General features: G+C 49.3%; 1 protein-coding gene across 9 annotated transcripts in view; it reads left to right on the top strand.

The window, feature by feature from the left end:
• Positions 1–20,698, top strand: part of LOC121336204 (testican-2-like) — a 43,823-nt gene that overhangs the window by 13,313 nt on the left and 9,812 nt on the right. For 6 of the 9 annotated variants that reach the window (XR_005952706.1, XM_041405139.1, XM_041405138.1 and 3 more), the window contains 4 exons: positions 1,192–1,311; positions 1,473–1,529; positions 5,431–5,552; positions 7,633–7,712. Coding sequence is in view for 8 of the 9 variants with exons in the window: in XM_041405139.1 (XP_041261073.1) it covers positions 1,192–1,311; positions 1,473–1,529; positions 5,431–5,552; positions 7,633–7,712 (379 nt within the window). In the remaining variant the exon portion in view is untranslated. Of the gene's footprint in view, positions 1–1,191; positions 1,312–1,472; positions 1,530–5,430; positions 5,553–7,632; positions 7,713–15,884; positions 20,080–20,698 lie in introns of those variants that run through there. The other 3 variants (XM_041405140.1, XM_041405145.1, XM_041405142.1) reach the window with 2 other exon arrangements.

The following is a 20,698-nucleotide window of genomic DNA, read 5'->3' as shown; positions in this document are numbered from 1 at the left end:
AGTGAAGGGGGAATCAACACTTGAAGGTAACCTTTAGTTTATTTCCCCTTCCACACCCAAGTAAATATACTTGGGAAATTAATTAGGCTCCCTTCCACCCACATAAAGCTTCATTAGCTTTCATTTCCTTTTCTAAAGTGCAGCCAGTGCCCTGTGAAGGTAGCTGTGACTGTTTTGACCCTTTTTAGAATATGTGACCTTTAGTGCTGTTAGTTTGGTGTCCATAATAGTACATTTGTGCTGTTTCCCTCCCAGTAACTATACTGGGAAGGGAAGTCACACTGCTTGTTTCACTTGGGAATCTTTGCTGAGCACCTCAAAAGCTGAACAGAAGTGAGCAAGGTCAGAGCAAAGTCACACTCACCTTGTTAACTCATGATTGTTACATCTGCCTGCCCAGACACTCCCTGTTCTTTCCAGGAGCGCTGGGTGTTAAACAAGGCATCACTTACTCACAGGCAGCACTGGCTGTGGCACCAGCCTCCCCAGGATGCTCTGCTGGGAAAGGCAAGGAGGCAGTGTGTTGGGAAGCAGATACATTCACAGGGCGTTTGCAGGTGTGGGAGTGCATATTATATCCTGCATGAAGAGCTGGGGCTGATTTTAAACCAGCTCTGTTTACTGGTTGGATGTTGCACTCAGAGCTGTGTTCTATATCAAGTACCTTTCCCAGCAAAAATCAGAGACTTCATGGTTGGTCTTTTCACAGGGGGGCAGGAGCCTCTCTGGAATGAGAACTTGAACCTTTTAGTTCTCGTGGGTTTTTTGACATGTGGATGGGGATCTCCATGTTGAGCACTGACAAGTTGACTTAATGTGTGTCTGAAACACCAAGTGTATGAATTTAAATTCTTTTACCACTTGGGATGATGAGGCAATGGCAGCCATAGGCTTTTGAGTTTTAGGAATTAGGGAGACTTTTTGAGTTTGGGTTTTTGCAGTGCAAACAAGGTGAAAAACAGGAGCCAGAGAAGAACTCCTCAGTGGAGTTCACTGCCCCATAGGCTCTGTATAACATTTAAGTCCCACTTAACGTCAAATTTTTGTCTCACTGTGGCAAAAAGGAGTATCTAATCTCATTCTCATAATAAACCCAAATATTTGGTATGTGCACAAGGAGCACTGTGTGTTGCATTTCAAGAGCTGGTGTGATGTTTTGCTTTTTAACATTAGGGATTTCTTGTGTTTTAGCCAAATTACTGGAGGGCAGCCCCTGACAGTGGAGGTGGCAGGAGTGGAGTACATGAACGATGACCCTGCCATGACAGATGTCCTTTATGCCAAAGTCCACATGAAGGATGGCTCAGACAGGTGAGTTCCCCCTGCTCCTGTCTTTCATTCCTCCCCAGAGTGCCAGGGAAACCCTGTGGAGCTGGTGGGTGTTCCTGGCAGTCCTCAGGCCAGCAGTCACCAAGATGAAGTCATCCTTGCTTCGTGAAGCAGTTAAGGCAGTGATGTGTTTGCTCTTTCAGTCAGTCACTGGGGCTGCAGCTGAAGGATGTCGTTTGTTTCTGCAGCAGTCTGTCAGGGTGAGTAATGGAGTCACGGCTTGCACAGGGATAAGATGGCCAAGGAGATACTCATGAGATGACTTAGAAGGCAGGATGATTTGGCCTCTGCTGTCTAGTTCCCAGCTTGCAGTCCAGATTAATCTGGACAGCCTGCTGTATTCTATTCTGCAGTATTTAATTATTCTTAAAACCCAGTTAACCCAGAAGGTCCTCAGAAGAGCATGACCTGATTACAGAGTTGGTTTGTGTGTCTGCAGCAGCCTGGAATGGGTGCTGGGTGTGAAATGTCTTTTGGAGCTGCTGCTGCAAGATCTTGAAGCCTGGTTGGTGTCAGCTCAAATTTTTGTTCTGCTCACCACTGTGGCTGATGGCTTCAGCTCTACAAACAACCCTGCCCAGGATGTGGCAGTGTCTGGACAACCTTCCTTCTTCTTGTTTTTGACAAGGACTACATCACCAGTGTGCAGTACCATCTTTTCTCTTGGTGCTTTCTGGAAACTGAGGAAACACGGATGGGGCTTGGAGCACCCTGGTCTAGAGGAAGATGTCTCTGCCCATGGCAGGGCTTGGAAGCAGATGGTCTTCAACACCTCTTCCAAACCACTGTAGATTCTATGATTAACATAAGAGCTGTTGTACTCAGTGCTGCTGGTTGCCAGAAATAGGGAATGGGAGTAGCCAAAGCAGCTTTACCTCCTGTCTCTGAGCCTCAGCCTTCTCTTTGCCTGACAGCACTGCCCTTTTGTTGTCTGTTCCCATTGCTAGAGGACAGCAGGAGCTAGCAGAGGAGCATGGAGCAGTGCAGCTGGAGGAGGGAGGCTGTGAGCAGGGACTGGCCCAGGGAAGAAGGGATATGTTCTGGCATATCCTTTCCCTGAGGGCTGAGGAGATGGCGAGGGGGGGGGCCTGCTTAAAACCACACTTTGGAGGCTGTGTTGAAGTAAGAGATCGGAAGTGGGATAAGGAAATGAGAGGGAAAATGAAAAATGCAAGAACTGCTGGGAGGAATTAAAGTCTTTTCCTTTTCTTGGCTCTTCCACTTTGAAGTCTGTCCTACCCTGGAAGAGGTGAGATAAAAACAAACGGGGTGGGTGGGGAACCAGGGCAAAGCAGAGATCAGCCAGAGACAGAGCTCAGGGAGAAAGAGAGCAGAAGCACTTGGAAAGATGAGATGGAGACAGACACTGCATGACCCAAATGCCCTTTGGTGGGTTTTGTTGTAGAGAGCATCTAAAATACCAGCTTTGGGAGCTGAGGCCTCTTCTCCTGAGTCACCGAGCTCTGGCTCTCTCTGAGGTGCTATGCTTGCCAGTCTGGTTGCATCTGAAAATAAATCTGCGGCCTGAGGAGCTGGGAGAGGAATCCTGTAGAGCATAAGCAGGGCCTAAATTGACAGTGATGTCTGCCTGCCTCTGGGGACAGCTGGAATTGTTGGTACTTGCACCCTGCCAGCTGTACCCTGTGTGATGAGAGCACACTTAGGCATAAGGCTGGAGAAAGTGCTGATGTGCATCAGGGCTGGCAGAGCTGCTTTGGGCAGGGGAGAGAAGTGAGGTCTTCAAATCCAGCTGGCCTTGAAAGTGAAAACAGCACTCCCCACCTCCCCACCCCCCAAGAAAGAACTGATGTCTCCACTGTCCTTCACAGAGATCTGTTAGCTGAGGTTTTTGACAAAACCAGACCTTGTGCTTTGCATGGCACCTGGAAACTGCCAGGCTTCTCTTCCACAGCACCTGTTTTGCTTTTTGCATAGCAGCAGGCTCAGAGAGGGCCAGGCCATTTGAAGTTTTAATCCTTGTCCCAGCCTGGGCCTGCCCTCACCTGCAGATTAATTCACAGAATCACAGAATAGGCTGAGTTGGAAGGGGCCCATCAGGATCATCGAGTCCAACTCCTTGCTCTGGCCAGGACACCCCAACAACACCACTCTGTCCCTGAGAGTGTTGTCCAAATGCTCCTGGAGCTCTGGCAGCCTTGGGGCCAGTGACATTTCCCTGTTCAGTGCCCCATGGCCATCTGGGTGAAGCACCTTCTCCTGATACCATTCATCTGGCACTTCTCCTCCTACATAGTTCTTTATCTATTAGCAAGCACCCAGAAAAACATTTAGCTTTGCAGAGGGGGAAAAAAAAGGTATTTTTGTGTTGATGGAGAGCAGCTTTTCTTTCCTTTGACATTCCAGCAGACACTGTGCTGGACTAGCAGTGATTATAAAGAGAGGACAAATGCTGATGTCTCCAGAAAACCCTGCTTTGTTTCCTGGCCTGTGACGCGGGTCATTGCTGAACAGCTCCTTGAACCTGCTGAAACCTGCTGTGCCTTGCTTAGGGAAATGGGGAAGCAGTTTCTGAGCTGCAAGGCCAATGCCAGAGGAGAGTAGCAGCCACGTGGCTTCCTGTGCTGGATCAGACTGCTGCAGCCTGTGCTAGAGAGAGGTGTGTGCCTTCCTGCCTCATGCAAGATGTCCTGTTAGCTCTGTGTAGTTCCTGGCATGGCTGAGGGGTGGAGTTCCTTCCTGATCTTTGGATGATCTTGATCAGCTTAAGCTGTAAAGCAGGAGATTTGATTTATCCTGACTTAGCTTGCATAACTGCAGACAGAATTAGGGGTTGGCAAGCCCTTCTGCACATATAATGGCTCAGACTGAAAGAGGGATCATGCTCTGATGCCTCCCACATGGCAAATAATTTCCATTATAATTCATTCTAATTTGTTTTATTTCCTTGATTAACTTTATAACGTAATAAAGCACCATTTTCACTTGAGCTATTCTCTGTTAATTTGTTTTAGTATTGTCTGTAATGATATTCATTTAATCTTTGTCATTGCTAATTTTAAAAATCACTGAAGTAAAGCCAGAAAATGGTAAAAAGCCGTGACAATTGGTAGTTTGAGAGTCTTGAAATGGTCACATGGGGGCTGGCAGCCCGTGAGGGGCAGCCCAAAGCCAGCAGTGGGGTCTGAGCTGGCATCCAGAGCATGGCAGCCCCAGGCTCTGGGGACAGGCCACACTCTGCCACAGCTGAGACACCAACATGGGGGGACCTCACCGAGCAGAAAGCTCTCTAATCCCTGGGACGTGCTGGGAGAAGCTCAGATTCTTCTGCATAGACTTAATACCCTCTGGCCTTATTTTCAGAGATGGCAAGCTCTCATTCTGGCATATCCTCTCTACCTTTGGTAAGAATCAAGCACTGCAGAAGTTTTTTGGGCACAGCAGCAGCCTGGAAGTTCCTTCAGCTCCTTAGACATAAGCACATTGTTCTGATCCCTGCTCCTGCTGCCTGTCCTAGGATGGGTCTGCCCTCAGATCCTGACAGTCAAGGCCAGACACAAAGGTGGGAATAAGTCCTTGGATTTTGCTTGCTCGGTAGCTCCAAAGCTGGAGTGTTCACCAGGATGTGCTGACAGGGGTTGTGGCCCTGTCACCACGTCCTGGGCTCTCCCAGAAAGCAAGCCCTGTGGCTGGGTTGGTTATCTGGGACAGAGAGGAGCCAGGCTGCAGCAGTCCCTGAGCACATCCTCGGGGAGTCAAGGTGCCCAAGCCCCTGCGGGTGTGCAGATTTTAGCATTTGCAAGGAGAGTCACATTGTGTTTCCTGGCAGTAGAAAGATGCATCCTTCAGCTCCCAGTAACATCTGTCACTGTGAGCAAGCTCTGTGCTGTGCTAAATCTACCCTTCCTCGTGGAATATTTGCAGCAGAAGCGATCACAGAGGAAGCTTTGTGCAACAGTCAGAACTTTTTGCATTAGAGCTGAATGCTGATGCCTCTGCTTTCCATCAGGGACTAGCTCCCTTTCCTGTGTGCATGCAGAGACTTCATTTCACACTTGCTGCCCTTCTGGCTGAAAAGCCAAGAGCTGATGCTGCAGAGGCTCCTTGTTTTACGTGGCCCTCTTCTTTCTCTTTGGTTCCCAGGTTGCAGATGGTCGCTGATCGGCTGGTGGAGCGCTTTGTGGCCTCTGGCCTGATGCTTAAAGAATGGGACAGGGTGAAGCTGCATGCCACAGTCATGAACACTCTCTTCAGGAAAGATCCAAGTACGTACAGACCCTCCATCCTTGCTGCTAAATGCATTTAAAGTAGTCCTGTTGCTCAGCAGATGCTTTTGGTTTTTGCTTTTTCAGTGTGGTTTTAGTTACCTACAGGGCTTGGCGGCGGGGGGGAGATGTCTGCAGATAAAACCCAGAAGAAAATAAAGCAGTGAACAAGAGTCACAGATTCAAAACCTTGGCACCTTGTAGCACTTCTGGGCTAAGGAAAAATATGTTCAAGTAGAGTCATAGAATGTCCTGAGTGGGAAGACACTCACAAGGATCATCCAGCCCAGCCCCTGGCGCTGCCCAGGACAATCCCACCTTGTGCCTGAGAGCATTGTCCAAACACTCCAGGAGCTCTGGCAGCCTTGGAGTGCTGACCATTTCCTGGGGAGCCTGTTCAGTGTTCCCTCTAGCAAAGAACCTTTTCCCAGTATTCATCCTCCCCTAGCACAGCTCCAGCAATGCCCCTGAGTCCTGTCCCTGGTCACAGAGATCAGAGCTGCTCCTGCACTGCCCTTTGTGATTAAGCTGCAGACCCTGATGAGGTCTCCCCTCAGTCTCCTTCAGGCTGAACAGAGCAAGTGACCTCAGCCACTCCTCATGGAGGTGAGATCTTGAGTTCTCTGTGTCCTGGTGTTAAATTGAAATTGCATAACAATTCCATGTGTTGTGCTGACCTTCAAACAAGATGAAAACATAATCCTCTTTGGTTAACTTAGAGACTGCCCATTTCTTTAGGAAAGTGATTCCATTGTCTTTCTCCTTAAATCAGATGCAGACAGATGAATGTGATGCAAAGCTGAATGTGAGCTATTCTTGAGTGTATGGCGTCTGCTGTCTCTGCCAAAAGATTGTCTGCTCTGGCTGTCTGTAGCATGGTTGTGATCACATTACTTTATAAAGCAGCCCTAAAAGCATCATCCTTGGGGAGGGGCAGTATGTTACAGCCTGGTTCTCCATGTGTGAATGTGCGTGCTCTGGCACGGTGGCCCCTGTGCACTGCAATAGGCTGTGTCAGGAATTCTTTAGTTGTTGCCTCTCTGAATCTCTGCAGGAACAGTGATAACAGCAGGTGATTTGTGTCATTGTCTTCTGGGCAGGTTTTGGCTCTGACTGCTGCTGAAGTCAAACAAGCACACCCAGGGCGTAGAAACCTTGTAAAGATGGGGCTCTGAAACTGAGCCCTGAAAATGTGACCCCAGATTGCTGATGTGGCTCTGTGTGAGGGGAGGCACGTGGGCAGCTAGGTCTGGCATCCTGAGTCTATATTCTGCACAACCCCATGAGGCATGAGAGGCATTCAGACACAATGGGGAGAGCCTTCCGCCAGCATTCCGCAGGCAGCCGTGAAGTCTCTTTGTATTCCATACAGGATTTGAACAGCAAGCTGGATGTGAGGGGGACTTCATAGTTAATGATGGAGATGAAAAAGAAATACTGAATATATTCAGCAGATGAGGCAGAGGTCCTGTGGAAGGAACAGATCCTGTACTTGGGGATTATATAAAAACCCAGCCGTGCTCTGGGGAAATGGATCTCAGACACAGGCTTTTGGCAGCTGCTGCAGGCCTAGGTTGCTATTCTGAATGTCTCTGTGTGTGTGTGTGTGGCTGCATGCCCACCCCACAGAAGCATCCACAGCACACACAGAGGTTTGTGTAGGGGCCGTCCGCATCCCGCCTGGCATTGTGCTGGCATGCTCAGCCTGGAACCTGGTGCTGTTCCAGGCCATGCAAGTGCTGTCTCGCACCCTGACATGGCAGGATGAGGGATGAAAACGAGCCAGAGAGAAGCAGGTGTGTTGCACTGAGCAGTCAGCCCTACAGAATCACCACGGCAGTAGCTGTGATTTAGGGCCCTTCCTCCAGATAACAGAGGTGATCCCGATAGAGGCACCAGTTCCAGCCCTTTTCCTCCTAAAATCCAAGTGGAAGTGGGGGATTTTTGCACTGAGAACTGGGCAAAGATGGTTTATTAGCTGGCAGCTGACTTTGGGGAGGGACAGAGTGGGGGGGTGAAGTACAGCACACAGAGTTCTCCCATCTGAAGCTCATTCTGGTGGTGGCTTTTCTCTCTACAGCTGAAGAACGAAACAACACAATGCCTGGTAAATCATCCTTCAAGGAGCGGGAGTCATTTAATGGCCAAAATATCCTCAAGGTCAGTATGAAACAATCAGGGAAATGGAGCCAGCTATGGATATTTTATAGCCAAAAGAGGTCTAAACACCTCTTCTAGACTGCTTTTGTCTTAGGCTTATGGGATCTCCTGGGGCTTGGGGAGGGGGTGGGGGGGAGGGGGGAATCTGTTTAGAAAATAAACAGTCCAGATCACTCGTAATTGGGAGCATTACAGTATTTAACAGGAGCATTCCTAAAGCTGCTGAGGCTCAGAGCAGGATATGAAGCACGAATGCTAAGTGGGTGTTCATGTTGTCGTTTACTTCACTTCTGTTTTACCCTGGAGACTCAGGCTCGAGTTGATTCTCAGCCCACCAGAAAGAAGCACTTCGTTGCTCTTGTTCTACTCATATATATTTATGAAACTAAACCCCACTCTCATTTCACTTACTCTTTTATTTTTGGTTTTAATCTCTGCTATTGATTTGCTCCAGAAAAATACTGGGTAATGGTAGGGAGTCCCACCAGGATCTGAGGGCTTTGGCAGTGATCAGAGGTTAGAAAACACGATCCCCCAGACTGTGGAGGTTGGGAAAGGTTCAAAGGGGAGCATGCTGCAGACTCACAGGCTTTGCCAACCAGGGCTGGGACTGCAGGCAGCCTCTGCTGCTCATCCAGATGGCTGTGGCAGACTGATGCTGTGCTGCTTGACCCCTGCAAGTGTCCAGAGAGAAAAGAGATGCACAGAGGAGCAGAAATGGAAAACAGCTCCGGCTTGTAAGCAAATTTGCAATCCTCATTGTGTGAGAGGATTTGTTGCAGGCAGCTCTGATAAGAGGGAGCGAGGACAATGCATGGATACATTTGGGAAGGGTAAGAAGATATTCTGGCAATGAAGATACACAAGAGAAGATGCAGGCTGGGTGGGAGCTGGACAACCCAGAAGGACTTTAGAGCCCTCCCAGAGGAGGGGAACAGTGCACTTTATTTGTATTTACAGTCTTAATAATGTATCAGGCAATGGATGCAGGGGGATGTGAAGGCAGGGAGTGGAACTGATTGATCTGTGTGCAGAGGACAAACAAAGGGACAAAATTAGGTTAAGCTCTCATTGTCCTCAAACGGTCTGTGCGAGCGTGGTGTCATGACTCAGCGTCACCACATGTTGAGTGTGCAGTGTGAGACTGCAGTATCGCAAGCTGGAGCAGGGAAGCCACAGCCCTGGTCCCTTTCTTGACTGCGATCTGCAGTTTTGGATAGCTCCCAGTGTTGGGAGAGCTGGCTCTGGAAGGGGGAGATGTGTGTCAGGAGCCCTGAGTGCCTGCAGGAGTCTGCTTTCTCCACGTTCACCTTCGCTCCTTTGTCCTGCTTCTGTTGAACTTGTCCTCAGGCTTTAGAGACGCATAAAATCAAACCGTGGGTCTCCCTCCGTGCTCTCCTCCCAAACCGTTTGTGATTGGGATGGTATTAACGATGCTCCCTCTGCTGGTCACGCTGTTTGTGGGGTCTGAGGATCTGGGGGAGGGTCTTAGGGTGCACGGTGCTTGGAAATGCAACTGCTCTCCTTCCGAGGCTACTTCTTATTCTTGATGCTCTCAGAAATATGAGCCCGATGCATTTTTAAAGCTCCTAATTGATTTTGTACTGATGTAGCCAAAAGAGCTGCTGGCTGTTTGGACTGCTAGTAATTACTTCAAAGCATGTCTTGCCACAAGAAATGTCATCCTTCTCTCCCACCTCCACTACATTTCCTAACCTGCCCGCTTCGTATTTCCCTTTGGTCTCCCACGTGCCTGCAGCAGAACGCCCGTTGGCATTAATTAATTACATGAGTCATAAATAGCTCCCGGCTTCTTAGCAGAGAAGCCCAGCCTCAGTGAGCCACTGATGCATTCCAGCATGACCTTGCAGGGATGCACCAGTTCCCTCCCAGCCTGCTTTTATATCCATTATTTATCTTGTGCTGGGGAGGCTGCCCTCTCGCAAAGTGGTTTCATTAACTTTTGCACCAGGATCTAAACGATGGGCTGTTAATGAATATGGCTGCAGTTAGGCAGGCTGGTGGGAGGGAGAGCCATGTGCCCCACATGTGATTCCAGGCGGTGGGACTCTGTGATGGCTGTGCTGAGTGGTTGTGTTCCCACTTGGAATGCTAACAAAGCATGGCTGCTGGTAGGAGGGTAAGTGGGAAAACTCAGGTTTCATCACTTCCATTCCCACTGTGCAGCCCTGTAGGGCCAAAGGCTCAGGGCAGGACTGGAGCTGTCGGAGCACAGAACACGATGGAAGTGCTGTGGCTCTGCTGTTCCAGGCTGAGGCTCCCCATGGTCAGAGCTGGGGGGTGTGTGTGTGTGCAGATGCGCTGGCAGCACATGTTTGCTGATAACATGCCTGTGCTACACCAGGCTCCAGCTGGTATTTTGCTTTCAGCTGAACTAATCAGAATTTTATTTAATAATCCTTTGTTCTACCCGTTCCACAGAGTTAAACATACACTCCTATTTGTGCTAATAAATGGTTGTGCAGGCCGGTACCTTCCCACACTGCTCAGAAAATAGATCCTGTAGGATGACTTGCGTTTGGGAGTTTAAATTACTTCTGTCTTGAAGAATATCCCTGAAAAAGGCTTCCTGGTATAGGTAGAGCTAAGAGCCCAAGGGGCTGTGTGAGATTTGTGTCCAACAGAGCTTTGGCTTTTCACTTCTCAGTCTAGTCCCAAAAAGCTGGGGATGGGATGCTTCGTGGACATGGAGCCATACATATTCCCTCTAGGCTGGCTTTGAACATCCCAGTCACGGACCGAAATCCTTCTCCGGTCAGCAGCAGAGTGTCTCATCTCTGGGAGGGCACAGGGAGGAGGCAGCAATTCCTGGCTGAAAGGCCCCACCAGCCAGGCCTGGGGGAGATGCCGGGTTGGCATCTTCCTGCCGTGCCTCCCGCCGTGCGCCGGCGGTGGCCGCGTGCCCTGCGCCGCAGCTGGCACGGCGCTGGCACGGAGGCGGCCGGGGCAGCTGCCGGCATCTCCGGAGATGAGGCTGCGCTGCCTCCGGGCTTTTATTTATTTTTGCTTAGTGGGAAAAAAAATCCAACTGAGGCTGCAGTGAATAAATAAAAACGAAAAGAAACGCGAAAAGGTCGACCGGCCAAAAATTTCTGTTGCACGTTTAAGGGAAAGGAAGAAAACCACCTGGACTCTCACTGGGTAAAAATGGAATGAATTTTGGCTTGAGTTGAGGTCTGAGAAGTAAATGAATGGCCTTTGCCACGTTCAAACAAGAAGGAAGCAAATTCTGAGTGCAGAAAAAGCTGAACTCTGCCGCTTAGCACAGATCTGTGCATTAACAGCTTACAAGATTAAATATTGAGGGGATAGCTACTGAGGTACAGCAGCAGAAAGCTGCACATCTTATGTCTTTAGGGCATTAGGGGAGACTTTAAGCTGGGATGGAAGACTGGGAATGGGATCAGCCAAGGTGGTGACACATGCTGCCGTGCCCTGGTCCAGCAGCGAGGCTGCAGGAGTGCCTCTAGGTCAGATAAAGCATCATTTGATGAGGCTCCTTCTCTTTTGAGGCCTGCATAAGTGTATTGAGTTATGGCACTGTACCTGCTTTCACTGGGAGCAGAGGGAAAGTGCATTTACTGTCTGATACTCAGGAGAGGCAGTGGTGTCCCTGTCAGCGAGTCTGTCCTGCTGGGTAAGAGCGGTGTGGTGGCTGTGGCATGCAGCAGTTCAGTTTAAAACATTTGATGCAATGCCACAGAGAGAGGTGCATTGGGAAAGAAAAACCTTGGCCTGAATAAACCCCTGATCCCTGAAAATACCCCAAGCCCACCAAGCTCTAAACAAATGTGTGCCCCTGTGCATCACTTGCAGATGAGGAGTGTAACTCGTGTTCTGCAGCAGTTGGAACCCAGGCCTTTTGTGTAATTTTTGTTTGTGGATTTAAGGAGGCTGAGTCTTTTCCTGATATATTTCTAAGCTGAGGTGAATCAAAGAGCTAAAGAACCGGCGTTAGGTGGGGGTCAGAAAGGGTAAGAACATCTTGTTATCCTCAGCAAGGTGGTAAAGATGTAGCTCCAAAGTAGGACTGACAGCTGGAACAAATACCTAACAGGAGGTGGCTGCTTGGAAAGTTTAGAGTTAAAAATACCAAACAAAGAATCCACTGGGGTGAGGGGAGACTGAGTAAGAGATTGTGGTGCAACATCAGGATCTCAGAAATAAGCCAATGCTTTCCTCACCTCGTTTTTACAGAAGAATCAAAAGCAGAAATGAAAGGCTGTGGTGCCACTTTGCAGAGGGGAGAATTCCTGCCATTACCAAGAGGTACCGGAACAATCGAGGGGGCTCAGCAGTGTGCAATTAGAGCAACAGTGGGATGGGAGGATGTGACAGTTGAGCAGATGAGACTGGAGATCAGTTTGTATAATCATGGGGGAAAAAAGGAGATTAAATTGGGGTTGCTGTGAAAATGCTTTCCTGCGAATTGTATTCTTCAGGGGGAGAAAAAGCCATATTCATGTTATTTGCATTTGATGAAACAGGAATCTGAAGTGGCATTTGAAAAATCAGAGCAGACAAAGGAGGGAAGATATCTTTGTTGGAGTGTTCAGGCCTTGGAGGCAGTGTTGGAGGTTTTGGGGGAAGGCTGAGCCGCTGCACTGAGGAGAACGCAGTGCAGAAGCTTTGTGCTGCCTTTGCATGACAGAGTTCTCTTTGGTGACCTTATCAAGAAAAGGAAAAGCCTTTTTTTTTTTCCCTTAGAGGTGCTCTACACCCCTCTGACTAATTTTAGCAGGAGCTGTGAGAGCTGGAAGAGGGTTTGTTGAGAGTCTCTGAATGCTCTTTCCCCTGCACTTCTGCACTCCCACCCAAGCCAGCAGCTGAGCCTTTTGGAGGTTCTGTGGGTGCCTCTGCCTCCCACCCAGTGAGCATCCCCCCTCCTCACTTCCCTGAGATCCCTGCTATGCCACCAGCCAGCCAGGGCAGTGTCACCTCTTTGATCTTAAGAAGACAATTTTTCTCTGTGGAGCTGGCAGGGGTTGAATTACAGCAGCACCTTAATAGAAGGCAAGGACCCAGCACATTAAATGCAAAAAACCCCAGCCCGCTGATTAGCAAAAGTAGACAGTTCATCCCCAAGGTGCCATGACCCTTCTGCTGGATAATTTTCTGTGTCTATCTGAATTAATTTACTGGCTCTGTAGCTAGACTCCTCCTCTTGGTGTTGGGTGGGCGTAGTGAGAGGTCACACTGACGGGAGCTCCTTGTCCTGGTGTTCCCGGATGCCTCTCAAGCCTCCTGCCATCTCTGCAGCAAAGGCAAAGCCCAGCTCTTGGAAACTGTTGCTGCATTTGCTGTAATAGGAGCCATGGGGATGAGGCTTCTGTGGAGTAATGCAGTGTTTGATTGTTAATTTCCCTAAGCTGTGCTGCAAATCCCTCACGTTTGAGGTGTAGGTCTGGGATCTTATCAGAGCCTTTAATTTGCTGAAAGGGTTTTTATTCTTGTCTGAAAGACGTGCAAAAATCTGGTAACCTCCAAATGTCCCACTTGTATTTGTTTCTTAGTTTGCAGAATGCCTTTCACCATAGCAACTGGGGTTTGATTTCCTGAAGCACATGAATTTTCATGGATTTGTGATTGGGGGAACGGACCCAAAACTGTGAGCTAAAGCAAAGGTTTTGCAGCATGGAAGTGGCAGGAGCACCACTAGATTTGGCTTGTGGGGAGTAGGGATCCTGGAGGGAGGGGATCTCAGCTGGACAAAGCCCTGCACCCAACCCTGAACAGTTCTGTTTGAAAAAAATCCAGCCTGACAGATTAATTTAGACTATTGCTGAATGTCACCCTCCCCACTGCTGCATCACCCTCTGGCAGCTGGGGTGGCTTTGCTCCCGTTTTATGAAGAGCTGAGGTTTCACATGGCAGCAGTCACAGAAGGATCAGCTGCTTCCATATTCACAGAGCTGGAAATCTTGTACTGGTCCCACCCATGGAGGTCAGGAGGGTGTTAAGGGCAGCATGAAATACCCTCCAAGCTCTGCAGGTGAAACCCAGCAGGGGAGAGGCAGGGATATTGCACACGTGAGTAGGAGGGAACTCACAAACAACGTTGGGAAATCAGGCAGACACAAACAGGCAGCTGCAAACAGGGACAGGTCCAGGAGGGAGCGGTGGCACCGGTGTAGGATGGAGAAGTTCCTCAGTACCAGCCCAACAGGCCAGGGTTTGGCTTATGTGGGGCTGCTCCAGACTGAGTCAGCCTGTGGAAATTAAAAAAAGAGGCAGATGTCCTTAAAGTGAACTTCTGAAGGTTAGCTGAAGGATTTGTCCAGTTTTGGGTGCCATGGATGTGTTCAAAGAGCCCAGGGGACAACAGTAAGATGGTTGGGGGAGTAGAAAATGTGAAAATGTCTGCAAGCTGGGGCTGAAAGAGTTGTTTCAAGGCTAATAAAGGGAAGGAGGGCAGCACGTAGGGAAAGCTCTTGAATTTGGGAATGCTTTTGCCAGTAGTGGATGATAAAGTGATAAGTAAATTTGGCTTAAATTGCAGAAAGGGATCAGGAAAATCTTTGTAAAGGGGAGGATAAGGAAGCACTGCTCTAGAGGAGCTGGGAAAAGGGGGTCCTGATTGTTTTGAGGGAGCAGAGATGTTAATCCAGGATCTGCCACCACCAAGCTCCTCTTGCCATGGAGAAAAGGAGGATGGTGAAAATGCTGACCTTCAGTGGTCCTCTCTTCAGTTTGTCACTTCATGATTCCTACATGGAATGTGTGCAGAACACCCATGAGATGGCATCTGTGAATGTACCAAGAGCTTCTTGGCGTTTATGTGGCATTTACATTGGCTCAGGAATAAAAATATAAAAAGGAAAACCTCCCATCATGCGCCTTGGATCTTTCTCCATGAACTTGCTGCTGCTTCTTGTGTTGGTGGTACTTTGCCAGAGAGAGATGGTTATGTTGTTTCCAAGGGACTGCACCAGTGATATAATTGTAAGGGATTTTCCTGTGTCATAGAGGAGATAGCCCTGACTTGGGTATCTCCCAAGAGAGAGGCCACTGGGACTTCTGTGACACAAGATTTTCTCCCTCCTGAAGTCTGCCTGCTTTATTCTTCCTAAGGGAGATGAGGTGAAAAGGTCTCTGCTCTGCTGCCTTTTAAATCTTGCCAGAGGCTGGAAGAAAAGGAGAGGGGAAGGGCTGTTCCTTGTGGAAGGACTGGATGCTATATTGGGGATGGAGAGACACTCCAGAGCCAGCTGCACACTTGCAGAACGAAACAATCTGCAGCCTTGTGGCTGGTGCTGGTGGGGACAGCCCAGGTGACAACTGCCCTCTCTGTCCTTCCTACCCATCTTCCACCCTTGTGACTCTGCACAACATTTACCAAGACTGTAACACCTGAACAGTCTTGGAAAACGTTGGATAGCCAGCCAGCCATCCTTTAAAAAGCCGTGGAAAGGAAGCAGTTGCTAATTTGGGGAGGAGGTTGGGAATGCTGGGAAGAGCTGCCTCTCCGGATGAATGTCTGCCTGCTTTTCCTATGCTTCTCATGCATTATTCCTGGCAAGCTTCCAAGCACAATTAAACCTCTGACAGATAATCATTGGTGGAGTGGTGTCCAGGGTGAATAACACAGGAATCAGGTATTTCTTTTTTTGGTACCAAATTGTTGCAGAAAATTTTGAAAGTCAAAAATAGAAGGAAAAATCATCTACTCATTTAACAAACTCCCCAGGTCTTGACAATTTGCCTGGTTGTGTCTCATCTTCTGGGAGCCACCAAGAGCTTTGGTTTGGGGCTTGTCTGTCATGGTTTGGGGGAGTTTGGGTCACAGCTGAGATGGGGTTTGGTGAATTTTTTGGGATGAGGAAGAAGGAGCTCTGCCAGCACATACTGCAACCTGGGAACTGTGGCAGCTGTGGAGATAAGAGCCTTCTGGAGAGGTCCTGGCAGGTCTGTGTGGGAGGCTGCAGGACTGGGGTACATTAAGCAAGTAGGTGGGATCCCAAAAGCAGAATTGGAGGCTGTGGTTTGTGCAGCAAAGGAGGTTAGTCCGAGGAACTCAGATGGACAGAGTTTGCCGGGGTTCAGTGGACTCTCTTAGAGTCCATCAGTGTTTCTGAGTGTTATCTTCACATTTCAGAATTTAATTTTTTAAGATTTTTAATCTTTCCATGTTTTTGCCATTTCCTCCATCAGTCCTTTTTGCCTGGTGCTGGTATCAGTAATCCAGCGATGTGCAGAGGAGTCAGCGCCTTCCTGCTGTGTCTGGCCTGGGATCTGCCGTCGTGCTGTGGCCGGATGATTTGGAAGGGTGATTGTTCTCTGCTCTTCTCCAGTGCTTTCCATCCCAAGCTGTGGACGTGTTATGCAAACTTTAATTCAAATATATCATCCCTTACGAGGTGGAAGAATTTCCAGGGGAGAGCGCAGAAAGTCTGCAGACAAACAGGTTTTGTTGCTCTGTGTTGAGGCACCTCTTCAGAAACGCCGCTTAATTTTTCTCCATGCTTGTCAGCGGGTGCCTGGCATTTTGTTTGTTCCTCCCCTTCCCCAGAGGGGATAACAGCACTGTAACATGCTGATTTCCAACAGAAAGCTCCTGCCTTTCCAGGCCTGTTCCCTCATTCACCGCTGCTCCCAGTGGGGACACGCTGGGGCTGTGCTGCTGGTGGGCAAGCTGGTGAGCGTTGTCACTTCGTGCAGAGCAGCTGAAGCTGCAAAGCCTCCAGCTCCTCCAAAGCCTCTGTTTAATCTCCTGGTTGGAGCTGTCCGAGCACTGCCATCGGCTGCCAGACCCCGATTCCCAGCGCTGGGTTGTCTGTTAGCAGGATCCTCCTGCACGTGCTCTACCATGGAGGCACAGCCCAGTGGTGCTCAGGCTGTTCACACCCTTCCTGGGTGGGGTCTTGGGGTGGATAAATGTCTTCCACGCAGGAGAAACAGAGGAACGATTGCAGGTGTCCCATCCTCAGCATGGACCACGCAGCAGGAATGATGGTGAGCTCATCCACAGCCACAGGCTCCTGGAGCTATGAGCCTCTTCCTCCCAGCCTCCCTGAAGTTGCTAATTTCTGTGTTCATTCCAGACATGGAGAACTGGACCTGCCTGAGTTCCCTGCCTAGGGCAGTGGGGTTTGTGAGGCGGATTGTCACAGGCTGGTGACATTACAGGACACAGCGCTGAGTCACCGGGGGCAGTTTTGGGCTGTTGATCTGTAATAGCCCAGCCCTAAGGCATTGCTTTCTGGGGCTGGAGTTCACAGCAGAGCTCCCTGCAGTCCAGGGAGAGGTGTGTGTGCATATCCATTTTACTCCATGGTAAAATTGCTGCTTGTTAGTGGGAATTTTTAATTGCAAGGCATTGCAGTGAGTTGTTGCTCCCTCGGCATTTCCGAGGCTCTCAGCAGAGCTGCTTGGACTTTTTATTAATTCAGGATGGGACTTTTTTTTTGGCTGACTACTGTAAACAACGTAAGGCTTTAAAAACTGATCAATAATCCTGATGGTAGTGGCAAAATCCAGGCCAAGGCAGCGTGAATGCAAGCCAGAGATTACGTGAAGGAAGTTTTAAATACCTCTGACTCCCTTCCCTTTCGTGGACTTCCTTTGTCCTCCCACTTCCCGTGCTTCTCCAGCCGAATCCATTAATATTTCTCATGCTTGTTGAGCCCGTGACAGGTGATTTAAAAGCCTCAGTTTGCGTTGGCACCTCCGCTCTTCATAACCAGAGCTGAAACACATCGCTGCTGTCCTTCTGTGGATTAGCTGTGATTTATTGCTGTTGTTCCCAGGCTGGAGCACAGAGGTGCTGTCTCATTCCAGCAGGGTTGTCTGTGGGATGCGAGCCCCCCAAGGAGGACAGCTTGACAAACACCCGTGCTTGGGAGCACAACATCGTTTAGGCGCCTGTTTTAACTTCTTCATTGAGGAGCCATCCTCCTCCTTGCCTCAGCAAAACCTACTTCACAGGCTTAAAAAGGGGAAGAAAATGTGGCAAAGAGGCATCCTGGGTTTGATCTGCTGCTCTGCCTTTGATAAGGAAGTTGTTGTGGTTTAGAGGTTGAAGTTTGTACAAGCAGTTTTGGCTCGGGTTTGCGAGGAGCGAGCGGTTTGATGTGTGATTCTCTCTCTCTCCCAAAACAAGTCTTCAGCCTCTTGTCTTCCTTCAGAAAATGGTTGTGTCATCGCAAGGGAGATCTGCTGGGTAATTTGTGGGTAATCGAGGGGAACAGACCTCAGAGGAAGAAGGGTTTCCAGCATCTGAACAGAATTGTCTTAAATGGGAGAAAATGCAGTGTCAGAAATGACAGTGGTGCTGCTGGCTTTTCCTGACTCAAGATAAACGACTTTGGGGGGAGAAGTGGAGGAAAACTTGCTTTCTGGGAGCTACCACAGGGCTGCCTGCGTTTCATCATGACCTCAGTGGTGTGTCCTTGGACCCAGTCCCCAGGACAGGAGAGGGAGGGAGAGGAGCACTTGGGCCTACGGTAGTTTGCAGGCTGACCTGTGAAATACGGGTTATCCATCATCCAATTCTCTCCTCTTGGGAACTCATGGCTTTTGGGGAGGGCAGTGTGGCTGTAGTCTGTACCATCCCCCACAGATCCTGGGATGCTGCTGCTGTCACTCTCCAGGCACCTGCTCTGTCCCCATGGGAGATGCAGGCATCCTCGCTGAGCATTGCCCAAACCTTTGGCTGTGGCTTGAAAGGCAGGGCACATCCCTGGAGCTTTTGCTTGGAGGTGCTGGGTCTGGGGTTAAAAGTTAACAATGCTCTTTCCTTATTCCATTCTAATTCAATTTGGGAAGGCAGCAGGGAGATGGAGGGCACTTAGTCCTCTAAGTGCTATTCCCTTGATGGGAGTTAGTAGCTTGCACTGCATGTGTGGTGTTGATTCTGTAAGCTGACCTTTACCTCCATCAGGTTCATTCTCATTTATAATACTTTAAAAAAAAATCCCAGCCTCCATCCTCTTATTTATTCCTTGGGCATCGAGGGCATAAATCCTTTGGCATGTTTGGATTTATAGAATTACTGTGCTTTTGCTGAGCCTCGCGTCCCACTCCAATCAAATGACACGGCTCTGCGGGCGATTGCGTTTCTCCTCTCCTGCCTCCCTCCTGGCTGCTCCTGATCCACATCTCCTCGTGTTCCCTGCAGCCTTTCCAGGGAAAGGTGGGCCCTTGGCAGCCGTAGGGAAGGACAGGAAGAGGGGTCGGCCAGTCTTGGGGTTATCAGCGGTTGTTTCTGAAGGGCAGCAATCTCCAGGTACCTTCTTCCCTGGTGCAGAACAAAAAATGCTAAGTTGCTTTCCCAGGAGGCATTTCATCAGCTGTGCTCCAGGGCTCCTCTGAAACCAGAGCGTTTCCGTGGTGGCTGGGGAGAGGGGGGAGTTATAAATATCTTTCTTGGCTCTGCTTGGCTTCTCCTCAAGATAAATAGAAGTGAAAGTCAAAAGCAGAGGCTTGGCTCTCTGCAATCTCTTCTGAGTCTCCAGGGACCCGAGCGCAGGATGCTTTTGTGATGGGAAGCCACTTTCTGGTGTTCCAGAGGTCTTGGAGGATTCCTGGAGTTTCAGAGGTGTTGAGGATGATGATTGAGGGGCCTCTCTCCACACTGCCTGAGGCAGGTCTCAGATGTGCAGTGATCTCTGTGTCTGGAGTCCGGTGGCTTCCGTCATGGGATGCCTCAGGGAGCACAGGAACATCGGTGAGAAGCCGGCCTGAAACAAGAGCAGAAAAAAGTGTCTGTGGTTGTCCTCTAAATCTTGTAGCATGTTTACTCTCAGAAAGTACAGCCACATTACCAAAAATCAATAGTTCTAGCAGCATTCCTCCCTGGGAAACACACAGCTGCTCGAACACACGGGAGGTGGTGAATCTTAAAAAAGCCAAGGGAATACAAAGTGCTTTAGTACAATGGCTTTGCTGCACTTCTAGCAGTGTACAAATGGAGGGCCTTTGACCTGGGCTTCTGGGGCTTCCCAGTCATCCTTCTGCTGTGACATGCCTGAGGCTGTGTGAGGCAAGAGGGGGCTCGGGGAGGGTTTGTCTCATTAACTAACTTTTGCTTTGAAGTACATGTGTTTACTAACAGGTTGTGGTGTGCAGCAATAGCATAAACAAAACTCTTCCTTTGGTTATTTTGTGAAAAGGTTTCACTTCTGGCGCTGCTGATGGGTCTGGCACATCCCAGAATTTAATTTGTTTCCTTCGTGGAATCCTGGAATGGTTTGTGTTGGAAGGAACCTTAAAGTCCACCTTGAAGTCCATTCCATCCCTCTTGCCATGGGCAGGGACACCTTAGATCAGAGTGTTCTAATCCCATCCAGCCTGGCCTTGCATACTTCCAGGGATCCAGGGGCAGCCACAGCTTCTCTGGGCACCCTGTGCCAGGGCCTGCCCACCTCACAGGGAGGAATTTCTTCCCAGTATCTGAATCATGCTCAGGCAGTGGGAAGCCATTCCTCTTTGTCCCATGACTCCATGCCCTTGTCCAAAGTCCCTGCCCAGCTCCCTTGGAGCCCCTTTAGGCACTGGAGGGGGCCCTCTTCAAACCCTAGTACTCCTTGCTTCCCAGCACACCTGCCACTCCCTCTGTTAGGAATCAAGAGAGAGGTTGTTTCTGTTTTTCCTGGGTGGAAAGTGCTCTGTGGTGGGAAGGAGTGACAGTGTGAGCAGGGACAGGTGTGAAGCTTTGGGGTGAGTGGGCACAGTGGCAGAGCATTGCAGGGAGCCCCGAGGAGCAGGAAGCCATCCTTCCTTCTGAGGTCAGCCAAAACAAAGAGAAAGGTGACCAACCCCTTTTTACTGCCATCTCTTATTAATGAGACATTTTATCCTAAGTCCTCCGACGTGAAAGACGCAGGCTTTTGGGAACATAATTAATCTTTCTTGTATAAATCTTTAATTGTATGAAATGGAGTTTGTGTGGCGGTCGTCATTTCTCTTCCTCTCTTTCCCTCCTCTCCCGATTTGAGATGCTTCCTTAGCACAGCTTCTTTTCTGCA

The sequence above is a fragment of the Onychostruthus taczanowskii genome, unplaced genomic scaffold (genome assembly GCF_017590055.1).
Source record: "Onychostruthus taczanowskii isolate IOZ18803 unplaced genomic scaffold, ASM1759005v1 scaffold22, whole genome shotgun sequence".
In the NCBI taxonomy this organism is placed as follows: Eukaryota; Metazoa; Chordata; class Aves; order Passeriformes; family Passeridae; genus Onychostruthus; species Onychostruthus taczanowskii.
The sequence above is the reverse complement of the archived record's forward strand: the minus strand, read 5'-3'. Positions and strand labels throughout refer to the sequence as shown.